Raw genomic sequence first — 16,053 nt, 5'->3', positions numbered from 1 at the left:
TGTAAACAAAAAAAGTATAGAGTATAATTTATTTACCCAAAAAATCGTGTTTAATACTAACTAAGGAGAGTACCTGCATTTTTTCTTCCACTTCAAGCACTGATCTAAATGCTTGTATTACAAACCAACCTACATTTACACCCTTACTCCAATCTAATCAGCTTGCGTGGTAGCTCACCTCATAGAATATTGGACTTTGGACTTGGGAGTCTGCTGTTCCAGCCAGTGCAAGCACACTAGCTGACACATGACATAAAAGTGTCATAGAAGCGACATAAAATGCTGTGGTTATTTCAGAAAATGTGCTTTTCACGTAACATTTGCTTTTTCCACACTGTCAGTTAACTCTCAAATGCTCTCATTTGCTTTTAGGACACTATTGGGTAGATTTAGGGTAATGTTTTAGGTTAAGGAGGTATGTTTTACTCAGTAAAACCCCCATCCAACATTCACCTTAAAAACTCGTCTGATTATGACACCATTTCACTCGCTTTTGCCGCCCCCTGCTGGACATTTCACTGGAAAACTGCAGCATATTTTTAATAAAGCACATATCAGGCTGAAAGAAAATCTACAGGTTTGGAACAACATGAGCATAAGTACATGACGACTGAATTTTCATTTTTAGGTGAACTATCCCTTTAAATCTACTGTTAATGTCTTCTTTTAGGTTAATTTTAAGTTCATTTCTGGTAAATGTTGTGTAATTGTTTGAAAGATTGTGTAGATTTAATCTGAAGTAAAGTATTTGTATATTTTATGGTATAAGTGTACATGTGCGCTTAAGGGTGTGTGGTCAGGAAGATGCTCTGTTTCCTCTTCACGTTATAGGAAAGAATAGGGGCCACGGAGTGATGAGTGTGCCAGAATAAGGTCCACTTCCCTTCCCATGTCAAGACCTATATTTGCTCCAAAAACAGGAAGCCAACAGGGAAGGAATTGTGGGCAAACTTTAATCCTAGATAGACAAGCAAACCCCTTATAATCCCAACCTCTCACTCCATGAATATAACATACATGTGTACATACACACAAAAAAAAAACTCTAAAACGTGCACCTGAACATTCAAACCACACTATTACATACTGAATGTTACTTTTAGGGCCTTCTTTGAAGTTCTTAATCATGCATAGCATTTTTTGACAAAGAAGCAAAACTTTTAGGGTAAGGCAGTTAGATCTGGGTGTAGCTGATATATATCAGTCTTTTGAGCAGAGGAGCAGGTGGAGTGTCATTCTTGACTTGTTTATGAGTGGTAATGGGTCAGGAACCTTTTTATTGTCATGTTTCATTTTAACATAACAACTTACATGGTGGGGAGATACCATGATCAAGTAGGTGCCTCACCAAGTGTGATGCTTTACTATTGCAATTCCCTGAATGTGAAAATCTCAACATAATAAGCAATTAATTAAATTCGTACAAAGCCATGAACAATTTTTTAATTCAAAATACTATCAAAATCTATCCATTCATTCATCCATCCAAACTTTCAGATGAGGCTTTGTCAAGCCAACATCAAAATTGGTCTTGAACACTTCTTTAATAATCTAGTTCTTTAATTGTAGTCTTATTTATAAAATTATGAACCATAGGTTTGCTGTTGCATCAACAGACATAATTTAGCACTTTAAATTGAATTTTGACCATATTGAAACAATGAAATCTGACCATCTGAATCTCTGTTTCTGCCTATCAAAAAGAAAGTGTAAATTTACTGTAAGATTTGTAGGCTGTATTTGAGCATGTGAGTGAATCTTGTGTTTCCCTTCTTTCTCTGTTACACAGGACAGACAGCAGACAGGGTTGTCAGGATCTTCAAAAGAAGGAAGAAGGGTGAAATCAGCAGTTATGTAGCGATGACAGGTGTCTCTTTAATCTATGTGGGTTACTCCCTTTTACGGCTATGTCCTTTTCCTCCACTATTTCTGCCTTTTTTGTTGCTTCCGTTTTCTTTTCTTCTGTACATCTTACAGTAATTACAGTAGATAATTATACTTTATGAGACTAAATTATACCATGAGCTAATGTTCTTTTAACATAACCAGTCCCACAATGAGGAAGTGATTACAATACTGTATGTGTTATGACATCGTTCTTACTAAGCTTGAACAGTAACTGATCCACTTGGAAAGAGCTAGCTGATGGTTGTCGGTATATCTGAGTACTTCAGGTCCAAGAAAATGATGTTATGGTGTTTGCCTTGAAGTGATGACAACTGTGTTACAGTACATACCCGAAAATGTGAGTCATTACATCAGATTGATGTTACAGGTGTTGGGTCCACATTCCATTGACAGTTTACTGTCTCTCACTCAATATGTACAGAAAACTAACAGAGACAACCCTGTCTTTCCCCACATTACAGTCAAGGAAACTAGAAAGAGGAAGGACTGAGAGAATCCCATTACTGATTAACCACAGCTGAATCTTCTCAGAAGTATAGATGTCACTTTAATTATGTCAGCTTGACAAAGCCAACACACTGTTAATCTACAGATTTGGTTTAGGTTTTTTTTTTTTTTTTTTAAATCACTAAACTGAGACCAAAATTTTTGACTGTAATTCCTCTGAACTTTCTTGTAACAGCCACCAAACTCTGCACAGACCTTCAGACTGTTTTGAAATAACAAGACAAATCAAACTAAAACTGTAAAACTGTTTTAACAAACCCACACACGGCTTGTAATCTGCTTTAAGACCATGTCCACTTACCCATTTAAGTTTGAAAACTATGTTTTCTGTTTCGTTATGTCACCATTATGGAGAGTGTTTATGGAGAGTGTTTTGAAAGTCTCGTGTAGCTGAGAGGCATCAACGTTGCGAAATTAATGCATTTTCAAACCAAACCGTAGAAGTGTGAACATTATCTATCTATCTGTCTATCTGTCTACCTGTCTGTCTGTCCATTTATCCAGTTTATCTGGCCAGCCAGCACTTCACATGAGGCTTTTTCAACATCAAAGTGATGTTGACATCAAATGAATTTCCATGTTGGTACATGCTGGTTTATGCTGGTCATTGCTGGTTTGGTCCCCGTCTGGCTATTGGATCAGGATAGTTATGCATTTCACCAGCAATAATTAGTTTGTGAAGATAATTGCCCAGCATGGAAGTCTTGCTGGTTAAGCAAGTTAACCAGTCTGGTGGGGACACCATCCTACCAGCATCTAAAATGCAGCATATAATTGTTTACCAGCAATGCAAATAGAGTTTGATTAATGCTCAAACAATGAATCAGAGTGCAATGCTCAAAGAATGAGTGTTTGCTTGCTGTGCCAATATGCCAACCAGACAGTACCACTGATAGTGGAGAGCATTCAGCCAGAGGAAGCCATGGAACCCCCTCTTACTGAACAAGCTCTGCTTGCTCATAGCCTCTCGGTTGTGGGTAAAAAGTTTATTATGAGCAAGGATGTCATATCTTGTCAACTCCCAGCTATGTGTATACAAATGCATCCTGTTTTGCCCTGCCACAGTGGCCATTCAATTGCTCCGAGGTTGCTCTTCCATCACTCAGGAAACTTTTGGAGTTCTCATTAAATTAAAGTGGATAGCATACAGTATAGCTCAGATAATTTGGTCCTGGAAAATTTTGATGAGAAATGCTTGAGCTGGTACTGAAATCTCTGACTTTTGATTGCAGACTTTAGTATTGCATCTTGGAAAATGTAAGAACAATGTTGAGGCATTTCGAGTCTTCAAACTCTAGAGGAGACACATGCGAGATTACTGGGGCCTTTTTCTTAGGAGAAACCTCTGAGATGCAGGAGACTTCAGTAAAAGTCTCCATTAGCTTGCCATTTAATCTGGTTACTGTCTAGGAGAAAACACGGAGCTATTACTGTTAAGAGATCTCATTTGTGATATTTATTTATTTTTTTTTCCTATGGGCTCGCAAAGCCAAGAACAGAAGACCAATAATAGTCCTAAGTGACCAAATGTAAGCAAGTTGAGACATTGGGAATTTAGTTGTTGGTGTGTACATTGGTACCTGAAGACCACACGTCTCTCGGGATAGTTGCGATGCATCATGCCACAAAAATGGCAAGTGAATAAACATACAGCCTTATCAGTATCACAAATATAATTAGCTGGGTGTGGGTTCACGCAATGACAAACATCTTGACCATACAAAGCACGAAAGAGAAAACGAAACCAATTACTTCAAAAGTTCACATTGACTTTATATAGAATCCATGCCCTTTTCACTATATGAAATCGATTTGGCCTTTCCCGATCTTTCTCTTTAAATTTGACATCAAATGTTGGGGGGAAATCAGTGTTACACCTCTGTGAACTCACAGAGACACTGTAAAGCATGCAAACATATCCTGCTTTTATCCTGCAGCTTGTCTTTACCATGACCAACTAGCTTAGCTGCAAGTGTCTGCTTATCTGAGCTACACAGAAAACTGCAGAGTTAAGATTTAAGACTGGTCCGGCAAAGAGAAAGTGAGATAAGAAAATGAGAAATGAGGGATATGAAAGGGGTGTAAACTTTCACGTCAAGACTCCATTATGAATTGGAAAATCAAGCAGCCTTACTGTAAACTCACAGTTAACAGTTAACAAGTAGTTTACAGGAACAGGGTATAAATCTTTGCTACCTAGAAATTGTTCGTGCTAACAGAAGAATAAATGGTAACACTTAACAATAAGGTTGTAGTCGTGAACATTAGTTAATGCATTATCTATCATGAACTTACAATGAAAAATTATATTTTTTTACAGCATTTATGATTTTTTATTCATGTTAATTTAGCATCGTTCATGTTATTATGCATTATCAGAATAACAATTTGAGTGAAAAGTTGAATTGAAAAAAATAGCAAGAATTTCAACATATTTGTTGCATTTGTTATCTCCCTGTTATGCTTGCATACTCATGCACTCAAGCTGGCATGGACTGCACAAATTGTGCAAAACCTGATTAAATTAAATTTGATATTCCAGATATTCAATCTGGTCTTAGACTTTTGAACTCACTGTAAATTCTCGCAATGAAGTGCACTATTTAATGTCATTTCATGACATTTTTATAAGTATCTTTATTTTGAGAAATCTAGGGTGATAAATTGAAGATCAACATGGTGGTCTGTACAGAGACAGAACTGGGTGTCTGTTTGCTGGTGGTGAGGTTGAGGGAGTTGGGTACACGTGTAAGACCAGGCTGGGCCCACATGTCAACGCTCCCCAGGGATAGAGAGAGTGGCAGAGGCATCCCTCCCCCTTTTAAGCCTAAGCTTCACTATTTGAATAGAGAAGAAGGAAGAATGGGGGGTGTAAATGGCAGGTGATTCCTGTCTGAGGACCATTAATAACGCTCCACAAGCATTTTCTCTGTAATCATCTGCATTGTGCTGATCTTTCATAAAAAGACCAAATCAGACTGTCATGCTGGTTATACAATAATTGCCACAATAATTAGTTTATATGAATGAATTAAGAGGATATTGGGTAGTTTTCTTGTGCACTTTACACAGCATATCCATGAGAATACACACCACTGACAAGAGAATAGAAGACTAGAGCTAGTCTTCAGTGCCACAAAATGTATGCTTGATCAGTGGATCTCTTCGATTTGCAAATTACCTCTTTGATTCTAACTGCATGCAAAATGTATCTAGGACATTACAATAGGTACTATAGATTCAAATGAAACAACATCCTAAGTTGAAGCAGAAAAAGCTCAATAACAGTACAAATCCTAAACAACATAATATCAGCAGTTACACACACAGTAGAAGAAACAAAAGACATGAGATTATTTCAGGATTTATTTTAAGAAAAATATATATTTCTGACTTTGTGACAGGCACATCACATAAACATATATACATTTCTCTTTTATAAATACAAGTTATTTACAATCAAATTAAATAGTAGGAAAATCTCAAGGTTTTGTACAATATTGCATTGTTAAATTAAGAATGACAGTATAAAATATAAAAGTATCATCTATTTTGGTTTAAATGGTTTAGAGAAAATATTGAGAAACAAATGCCACATAAAAAAAAATCTACTCCGTTAAGAATATTGATCTTTAAAAAAAAAAAGAAAAAAAAGACTTCAATGCAGAGGTTCACAAAACCGGGAAATCTTGACAATGACGAGGCTATCAGTTTGAACCAACTGGCCCTTTCAAGCCTTGGGAATGTCGGAAATAGCTTAGCAGCACTGAACGTTGACAGGATGAAAGTTGTACACAGCATCCATCATGTGCTGTTGTTTAAACAATTTGTACCCAAGACAATCAAAACATGTATTGCTGAAAAACATACTCCTAGAGAGATTTTTAAATAGGCATAGCAAATATCAAACTACAAATAGTTTTCAGTGTTTCTAAGGAGTACCCTTTTCATTGGGCTATCAATGGGTTATAGCACATTGAAAGAGGAGGCACTTAGTAAAGTCTGAGTTTGGTCAAAGTGAACATCATTGATAGTCAAATCCATTGTAGGCACTAAAAACTGTGTAAAAGTTATTGGTTACACAGTCATTTTAAACTGTAAATTCCCAAGAATGTTGTTCACATTGTTCACAGCCAAAACAGCTTGTTTCACTAACTTTGATTGCTTTTCATCACAAATCCATAATTGTTCACGAATAGTATTTCGAACTATATATATATATATATATATATATATACACTCCATGGTCAGACTTCCACATTCTTCAGTTACACCTCCTTAAAGGCTGATTGATTGGGTAAGAAAGGCCTCTTGTGAAACGTAGATTGAGATGAAACTTGTTTTTGTCCTTTTAAAGGCCTCAAGTGATAAAGCATTTGCCGTTTGGTAATTTATGAATCCTTGATTCTCCTCAGCTCTTCCAGAGAGTTCTTGGTCTTTATGTACAATTTAAATATGATGAAATATAGATCATTGTATTTGGGACATTAAAAAAGGAAAAGAAAATAGTGCAAATAATGCAAATGCTCCTGCTTTGTCTTCGCAAAATTATTGTCCATATCAATAAGTAGTCATTTTTAATGAGCAGCATGAATAAATAAATATGTAGATAGAATATATACTCTCTTCACTCCTATTGTCCTTTCAGACTGTAAACATTTTTGGGCACATTGGTCCAGTGGTGATTGAGGTGTTCCAGATTGATGAGTGCTGTTAAACCTGGAGGAGAACAGAACAAGAAGAAAGCTGTTCGCTTATGTACTTTAGAAGCAATTCATTGAGAACATGCTGACAATGGAAGATGCTTACCTCAGTAGCAAACACACATTGTTCCATGTGTTCAGGAATGATGTATACAGGATGATATAATCCCTCTTTCGGATAGTTCAAAGGGGGAACCAATAATGTTGATTCTGAGTTTTTCCTGTATTGGAGGAAATATACATATATATGTCAAGCTTTGCACATTTGATGTGATTAGCCCAAATATAAATAGAAAAATACGAAGGTGAACTTACAGCTCAAGCTTGTTGTTTGTGTGTTTTTCGTCTATAGTCAAATTGTAGTCCACCATCTTTTGCTTGTAATTTGATTTGTCACCGGAATGAGTGTCCACAACGGTGGAGCCGAGTGCCACATCCTTATTGGACACCTTATAAGGACCACCAGGAATAAGAAAGGCCTCCTTCTCTTTAAAGCCTAACGTTGAGTTGGAGGTTAAAGAGGTGCGGTTGTTGACCGTCTCCAAGTCGTTGCGCACAGTAGTTGAGGTGGCTTTGCGGTTTTGTCGCATCTGTCTCAAGACCACAGTGGCAGCGCAGACCACAAGGGTGAATGTGATGAGGCCCAGAGTAAATGAAACCACTAAGGGAGCTGGGAAAAGAGTGGGCTTCTCTGTATACTCGCACTGTGTGCCCATGAAGCCTGGTGGGCACTGACAGACGGGTCCAGAAAAGTGGGTGTAGCAGGTCCCTCCATTCTCACATGGCATTATGCTACAGGCATCAGCACGGATGTTACAGTCCTTGCCTGTGAAACCAAGCGTGCATGTGCAGGTGTAGTCGTTGATGCCGTCCACACAGGTCCCGGCGTTATAGCATGGGTTGCGTGCGCAGTCATCAATGTTTATTTCACAACGCGAGCCTTTGAAGCCAAAGCGACAGCGGCACATCAGGCTGTGACCCAAATCAAGACACTGGCCACCTTCAAGAAGAAAACCAAGGAGCATGTTAAAAACCACCAGGTTGTATCAAATTCACAAACCATGGCCTAAAAATTACCAAAGAAATAGGTAATCTATATCAATTTGGCTTAGAAAGAACTTTCTTAAAGGAATAGTTCACCCAATAATACAAATGTTCTCTTCATTTATTGCCATCCCAGATGTATATGAATTTCTTTCTTCTGCAGAACACAAATGAAGATTTTTAGAAGAGTATCTCAGCTCTGTTGGTCCATACAACGCAAATGAATGGTGAACAAAACTTTGAAGCTCCAAAAAGCACTTAAAGGTAGCATAAAAATAATCCATGACTCCAGTGGTTTAATCCATGTCTTCAGAAGCAATCTTATCAGTTTTGGGTGAGAACAGACCAATATATAACTCCTTTTTCACTATAAATCTTGACAGCAGCAGTCTCTAGGCATGATTCAAGCCTGATTACACTTTCAAGTGCTTGATGCATGCTCAGAGCGTTAGATGGCACTATAGGAAATGTAATTGAGCTTGAAATCATGATCGCCAAGGAGACTGTTGATGTCAAGATTTACACTGAAAAAGGAGTTATATTTTGGTCTGTTCTCACCCAAAACATATTGGATTGCTTAAGACATGGATTAAACCACTGGAGTATGGATTACTTTTATGCTGCCTTTATGTGCTTTTTGGAGCTTCAAAGGTTGGTCACCATTCACTTGCATTGTATGGACCTACAGAGCTGAGATATTTGTCTTAAAATCTCTGTTCGTGTTCTGCAGAAGAAAGTAAGTCATAAACTGTGTCCCAGATGACACTATACACTATGCACTTACAAAATATACTATGCACTCAGCCGTGTAGTGTATGAATTTTCAAAGTGAAGTATTGTCCCAAATGGAACACTTAACGGTTTGTTACTTCACAGAAGCATTCACCGTTTAACAGCTGACAGAAGTGACGTTTCAAGCGCACGTGATGTGTTGCCGCTAGCTTTAGCACGTTCAACCTCAAATCAACACTTGTGTCTTAAACAACATACATATTCACACAGCTTGGGGGGATGGTAAAGCATTCAACTTACATATACAAGGTGCTGTCTTCACAGAAGATTCACTAGCTGCTACATTCTTTATTATTTACAACTGTTTTGTCAGACCAGCACTGCAGCATGTTATCTCCTCCCCTTCCGCTATGTACGGCAAGCCGTAAGCTCTGAGTGCTGAAGTATCCAAAATTAATTAATTATACAAAATTAAGTAATTATAACCCTTGGGAAAGCTATGGTACATTTTTTAGAGCAGTGAGGGCTATTACTTTATGACAGCTCTATCTTGCCTTTCATATCAGTCTTTGAGCCACACTGGCGTCTTTTCTATCATGCTTGAGTAGTATGGCCTTCACAGAATGTCACGCACAGTGATGCATCGCAAAACACAAAACTCTGAAGGTAAAGCAGCCAAAATCAGCAGGGGAACTGCCTCAGGCAGAGAATGGCAACAGCAAAGAATGCTGAAGCCCAGCAGTCTGTTGTTTTTCAAGTAAGATAGATAAAAGCTTGTAGGAGTGAGAATATGCTTACCGTTGGCACAGGGGTCGCTGCTGCACCGGTCAATCTTCTTCTCGCAGTTGGAGCCCATGTAACCAGTTGGGCAGTGACAGGAGTAGCCACCAGATCCCTTCTCCATACATGTTCCTCCATTGAAGCAGGGTCCATCAGCACAGGTCATTGCACTGATCTCGCAGTTCTTCCCATAGAAGCCTTGAGGGCATGTGCAGGAGTAATCATTCACCAGATCCTAAAAAATAATCTCGTTAACCATCAAGTTGCATAGACAAAATATGTTGGATACAGCAGTGACCATAGTGACAACTTACATTACAGCTGCCTCCATTCTTGCACGGGTTGCTGTCACACTCATTGGTCTCAATCTCGCAGTTTGTGCCGCTGAAGCCGGGCCTGCAGGTACAGGTGTAACTGCCCTGGCCAGTGTTGGTACAGGTGGCGTCATTCACGCAGGGCTTGTGATTGGTGCAGAAATTCAGATCCTGGTTGCAGAACAAGCCGCCCCATCCCTCCTTGCAAGTGCACTGCCAGGGCTGGCTGCAGGTGCCGTGCAAGCATCCCGGGTATCGGTGGCACTCATCGCAGAGGGGCCCCTGCCACCCGAGGCGGCACTTGCACTCACCGGGGGCCTCACAATAACCGTGCTCCTTGCTACAGCCAGATGAGCAGATGGCTGTTAAAAAAGGAGAGGGAGAGAAAGGGGGAAATTAGAATGACCGCACATCATAAAACAACCCCCCTTCTGGAGGCTCAGACTCATCAAGTATTTGTTAAGTACTAAACTAAGCAGCTGGGATGCACACAAAGAACCACATGCCGTCTTTTTCAGGGAAGGCAGAGCATATTAGGTTTGAACGTGTGTCCTTGTTAAATCATGCTCATTGCCTCCATTGTTAGAGCGAACAAAAGCGGGGAAGGCAAACTTAGGTTGAAGTTTTTTTTTTGTTTTTTTTTTTTTTTTGTGACCGCAAGAAGCCGTTGAATTTAAGTTTAACCGCTTGAACGATCTGGACGGCCCGCGTTTTTTTTTTTTTTTTGCTCTTTGTTGCGCGCAGAAAACATCAAAATGTGTGTAAAATACAAAACAAAAATATAAAACAACAAATAAATTTTTTTAAAAACACTTACGTTCAGCGCAATATTCGCCTTTCCATCCAGTCAAGCAAATTCTAGTGCCGGCGGCATCGCAGTTGAAGTGGCCGAACGCGTCATCCCGTGGCCGGCAGAAATCCGAGCAGTCCTCGCCGTGGTAAAATTCATCGCACACGACGCGGTAAGAAAAGCGCAGTTCACTTCGCTCTCCAAGATGCACATCCTGGGACCAGTCCTCCCCAATAGCGAGTCTTCTTTTGGTGGCCAAACGGCTGATCATATTGTTCATATTCTCTGAAATCAATCAATAAATAATAATAATTTTTAAAAAAATATCACTGGTCTTTAAATAAAGAAGTAAACGTTTTCTTGTTTACTGAAATAACCCCATTGGGGGCAAAAACAGGGCGCATACCTGTTGACTGTTCAGAGGAGGATTCTGCGTTCCATGCTTCAATTATCAACGAGACAGTTCCCTATAATGAAAGCAATTTATTTAAGCTCCATAATTACACATGGTTTATTCATTATTTTGTACATTAACATTCTTCAAACAGTTTGAGCTACTCACCGGCCACTTAAAATTAAACGGAACCTTGATAGGCGCACTGCTGGAGATGGAGCTCTGGTCTGCGCTGAATACTCCTGTCAATCCAGTGCCATAGGTGCACGGCGGCTCAGGTAAAATGACGTCCTGCGAGTGCTTCAGGCAAACACGGAAAAATATCTGACAGTCTCTGGACTGTTTACACACACTGCTCGTGGCTGTGAAAGAGTGTACTTTCAACTCAAACACACCGGATAAATCGGCCTATGGAAATAAGAACATTATTAATAATAGCCTATATTACTACAGCACGGGAAGCATATATAGTACAGATTAAGCAGTTTACGTTCCAAGAAGCATGGGAAATACTCACCTGTTGCACAGATATCAAAATAAAAAAACACGTCGTTAAAAAAATTGCCATTTTGTATTTTCCTGTCTGCTATTAAACGATAGCAGACCGCGAGCGTAATCCAAAATATGAATGTTTGAAGTGGTCCACAATTCAAGAAAAAAGCATCGAAAGGAAATATCGGAGGAAGGTAAACGAGTATACTTGATTTTTTAATTTTGTAATTAATGTCTGCATTGGAGCTTACACAGCAGAGAAACAAGGCCTTTGGACTCGTCTGTTAAGTTTCGTGAAGTGAGAACAGCGCGTGGGGTTTTAAACTGGGACAATAAAGGAGGCGGGGTTTCATATATGCAAATTAGGTAATAAAAGTACCGAGAGGGATTTACTTGATAAGTCCCCGAATATGGCGTTTGGATCTACGTTCATTAATACTGATTTGATTTATTACATAAGAACACAAACTACAAGCTGTATAACAACATATAGGCATACTTTTTGTTAAAACGTTTTAATGGAGGTAACAACCATACAATGATTAATTATTAACATTTGTATCACTTAATTCAGAAGCAAAACCACAATAATTATTATTTACTTGACTTTTAACATTCTGTTCGTAGAACCTTTTCTTTTTTTAAAGAAATCACTGAGTAAATGACAAAATGATTTATTTAGGCCATAATCAAACTTTGAGCTGCAGTAAGGTATATTTAAAAGATATTCGTATTTAAGAATTACTAATATATAAATCTTTTATTCTTTTCAACTACCCATATTTTGGGGTTTCTTCGGTGTCGCGTGCCACACTATTCTCGTAACTTAGTTTTCTTCTAGAGAGAGAGGTTGATCACCGATCACGGATGGGAGGGGTTGCGGGGGAGATTCGCACACCCCCTTTAATTCAGCCCTAAAATCTGTAATTGTTCTGACGCGTGTGAGTCGTTAAACCGGCAAGCGTCGGAGGGGCACTTTATTGTGTCCTGGAAAGATCCGGAGGGCTCTTTTGTTATCTTAGTTTGGATTGTCGTTCTTTGGTAAAGAGGGTGAAATGGTGGGGGTTACACAGAACATTTAAGATCGCAGATAATTGCTGTCTTGAGTAAGAGTGTGTGTACGCGTGTGCAGGGAGGGGGATGCTCACTACAGCTGTATGATAATCTCGGCACCTGCACACAGAGTGTGTTCCCACTCGGCTCTCGTAAAAACCTAATACTGTATCTCCTAGTGTAGTTTGTGGAGGATGTTTCTAGTTGCAGTCTGAACAATTTCTTTTTCTTGGTAGCTACCTGTAGGTATACAATAATCAACATTCCCTGAGGTGTGGTTGCACAAATCCATGCTTTGTTTTGTGTGCAAATGGAGCTGCTTTTAATGCCCTTTCGCACAATTCCCCTTAAAGTTTCTTCTGGATGCTGTCTTTAGTTCTTACAACATCAGTAGTATAACCATGTGGGGTTCATTGTAGCATATGAATGTCCTAAATATAATAAAACCTCCACACCTATGTTCCACAATCTGTATTGCATTCATACCAAAACATACAGCGCTGTCAAAAAGTATTTGCCGCCATCTTGATTTCTTCTGTTTTTGTGTATATCTCATGCTAAATTGTTAAAAAAATTCTAACAAAATCTAACATAAAACAAAGGCAATCTGAGTAAACACAAAATACAGTTTTTAAAGATAATGTTATTTATTGAAGCAAAAAAGTTATCCAATACCAGCTGGGCCTGTGTGAAAAATACCCAAATCTATGAAACTGCATTCATAATGAGTTTCAGCTGGACTAGACACACCCAGGCCTGATTACTGCCAGCCCTGTTCAATCAAATCAACACCTAAATAGAACTTTTTGGCAGCATGAAATTGGCTAAAGGGTAGCACTATATGCCAAGGTCGAAAGAAATTCCAGAAATTATGAGGAAAAAGGTGACTGAAATACATCAGACTGGGAAGGGTTACAAAGCTATTTCAAAGGCTCTGGGACTCCAAAGAACCACAGTGAGAGCCATTATCTCTAAATGGAGAAAAGTTGGCACAGTAGTGAACCTTCCCAGAAGTGGCTGACCTTCCAAAATTCCTCCAAGAGTACAGCGACAACTCATCCAGGAAGTCACAATAAAGCCAAGGAGAACACCCAAGGAACTGCAGGCCTCTCTCACATCAATAAAGGTCACTGTTCATGACTCCACTATCAGAAAGACACTGGCCAAAAATGGCATCCATGGAACAGTGGTGAGGCAAAAACCACTGCTAACCCAAAGAACATTAAGGCTCGTCTGAATTTTGCCAAAACACACCTTGATGATCCTCAAACCTTTTGGGAGAATGTTCTGTGGACCGATGAGTTGAAAGTGGAACTGTTTGGAAGTCCCGTTACATCTGGCGTAAATCAAACACAGAATTCCACGTCCGGTCATCAGTCCATGAGTTGAAGCTCAAGCGCAACTGAATTATGCAGCAAGACAATGATAAAAAGCATTGGAGTAAGTCCACCTCTGAGTGGTTACAAAGAAGCAAAATTAAAGTTTTGGAGTGGCCTAGTCAAAGTCCTGACTTGAACCTGACTGAGATGCTAAGGAAGTAAATGGGTAGTTCATGCTCGAAAACCCTCCAATGTGGCTGAACTAAAGCAGCTCTGCGAAGAAGAGTGGGCCAAAATTCCACCACAGCGTTGTGAAAGACTGATCTCCAGTTATCGGAAGCGGTTGCAGTTATTGATGCTAAAGGTGGCACAACCAGCTATTAAGTTTAAGGGGGCAGTTAGTTTTTCACATGGGTGATATAGGTGTTGGATAACTTTTTTGCTTCAATAATATATATATATATATATATTTGAAAACTGTATTTTGTGTTTACTCAGGTTGCCTTTGTTTTATGTTATATCTCGTTTGAAGATCTAAAACAATTTAGTATGAAAAATAATAGGACAAATAAAAAAAAGGGGAAAAGGGAAAAATACTTTTTCACAGCACTGTACAATGTGGAAAATAGCCCTATGAATGAAGTGAATTTGTTGTGACATGAAATCAAATGCACAACAATGCATACACTCCACCTTTGACCAGCCCCGACCAGTAGGTGGCGATTTGCATGAAGAATGCGAATCACTAAAAACAAAAGAAAAATGTGGAAGTGAAAGTGAGGATGTATGCTATAGTAAAAAAAGAACATACATATTGATCAATTTCTCACCCATATCTATCATGACATCTAAAGACAAGGATTTAACCACTGGAGTTGTATTTCTTACTTTTATGCTGCCTTTTGAAGATTTACACATTTCAATTTCATAACAAATTTCAAATGAATTTATTCTTCTTCAACAAATTTAACAAAATAACACATAAACAGAGACACGCGCGAACAATACGCGGCGTTATAAACTGTTGCTCGTCTTCTAGTGATTTTCTTTTGTGATTCTAATGAGAGCAGCGCGTGCCTCCGCTGGCCCCATCTTTACCCCAGGCACGCTTTGCCCACTGGACGTCACTAACATATGATTAGGGGGTTAAGAAGCAATATTAATTTATTCATTTGTTGTTAATTTATTGTCGGCCAATGATTAATAATACGTTTTATTGGCTTCTGATAAACAAAAGGATGACTACGTAAACTGAAGTTATTATCTGTGTAAACAAGAAAAACTGTCCCAGCTAGTAACAGAACTTGCCAAATCAATGCAACCAGATTAGTTGAATAGCCTACTTTATCCAAACATACATGTGGTTTTAATGCAAACGCATATTTCTCTTGAGGGTTAGTGGCAATATCGGTTATAAAATTTATAATGTTCTTAGTCGCATTAGACCTAATGAAGTACAATTCTTTTTAACAGAACAATGAATAAACAATGATTTGTTGGTTTCAAATCCGATGTACCCGAAATAGCGTACATTTCGAACACTTAAATAGTAGGCTACTTTTCTTTTTTCTCAACCTGGTGATGCGTGCCCACGCTCAGATTGATGTCTCGCGACGGGGAACATGTTCACCAAAATAGGTGTCGTGTGCCCATTATGTGCTTTCCACTAAGAGAGTGATGAGGGGGGAAAGTCACAAAATCAATAGCCATCTGGCTCAATCGAAGACGCGCATGGCGCATCTCTGATGCTTCCCGATCATGATAGATCAAATCGACGTACACGAACCCCCTTCCCCCAAAGGACATTAATAATAAGTTTAATAAAGTCACAAATGTAATGGTGGGTTACAAAAATAAGGACAACTTTTATTGTTTTGCTTTACGCAAATCGCGCGCCAGTAGGCTACTTCACGCTTTCCCCATCCACGTGTCTAACATCCAAACGGTGTTACAGCCGTCGCTTTTGCTGAGATAAAGCGTGTCTGTGACTTGGTGCTAGTCAGTTCTGTGGGGAAGG

The 16,053-nt window shown here is 39.0% G+C and overlaps 1 protein-coding gene across 2 annotated transcripts; it reads right to left on the bottom strand.

The window, feature by feature from the left end:
- Positions 1 to 5,795: 5,795 nt before the first annotated feature.
- LOC127429728 (delta-like protein C) lies at positions 5,796 to 11,942 on the bottom strand. Of its 2 annotated transcripts, XM_051678849.1 has the most exons (9): positions 11,690 to 11,942; positions 11,341 to 11,580; positions 11,185 to 11,245; positions 10,806 to 11,063; positions 9,989 to 10,350; positions 9,693 to 9,909; positions 7,434 to 8,118; positions 7,225 to 7,339; positions 5,797 to 7,134 (listed from the first exon to the last, which is right to left on the bottom strand). In XM_051678849.1, the coding sequence occupies exons 1-9, from the start codon at positions 11,738 to 11,740 to the stop codon at positions 7,129 to 7,131; spliced, it is 1,995 nt and encodes a 664-aa protein (XP_051534809.1). In that variant the 5' UTR covers positions 11,741 to 11,942; the 3' UTR covers positions 5,797 to 7,128. The 2 variants fall into 2 exon arrangements, with proteins under 2 accessions (XP_051534808.1, XP_051534809.1); XM_051678848.1 differs by having other exon boundaries at positions 5,796 to 7,339.
- Between the last annotated feature and the right edge of the window lie 4,111 nt (positions 11,943 to 16,053).

This window comes from Myxocyprinus asiaticus, chromosome 39 (assembly GCF_019703515.2).
Source record: "Myxocyprinus asiaticus isolate MX2 ecotype Aquarium Trade chromosome 39, UBuf_Myxa_2, whole genome shotgun sequence".
NCBI classification, from domain to species: domain Eukaryota; kingdom Metazoa; phylum Chordata; class Actinopteri; order Cypriniformes; family Catostomidae; genus Myxocyprinus; species Myxocyprinus asiaticus.
Note: the sequence above shows the minus strand (reverse complement) of the source record. Positions and strands in the feature narration are given on the sequence as shown.

Coding starts and splice junctions, on each gene's coding strand:
- LOC127429728 (XM_051678848.1), bottom strand. CDS start 11,740: ATGGCAATTTTTTTAACGACGTGTTTTTTTATTTTGATATCTGTGCAA. Junction 11,246..11,340: donor CGTTTAATTTTAAGTGGCCG/GTGAGTAGCTCA, acceptor CTTTCATTATAG/GGAACTGTCTCGTTGATAAT. Junction 7,340..7,433: donor ACAAACAACAAGCTTGAGCT/GTAAGTTCACCT, acceptor CCTCCAATACAG/GAAAAACTCAGAATCAACAT.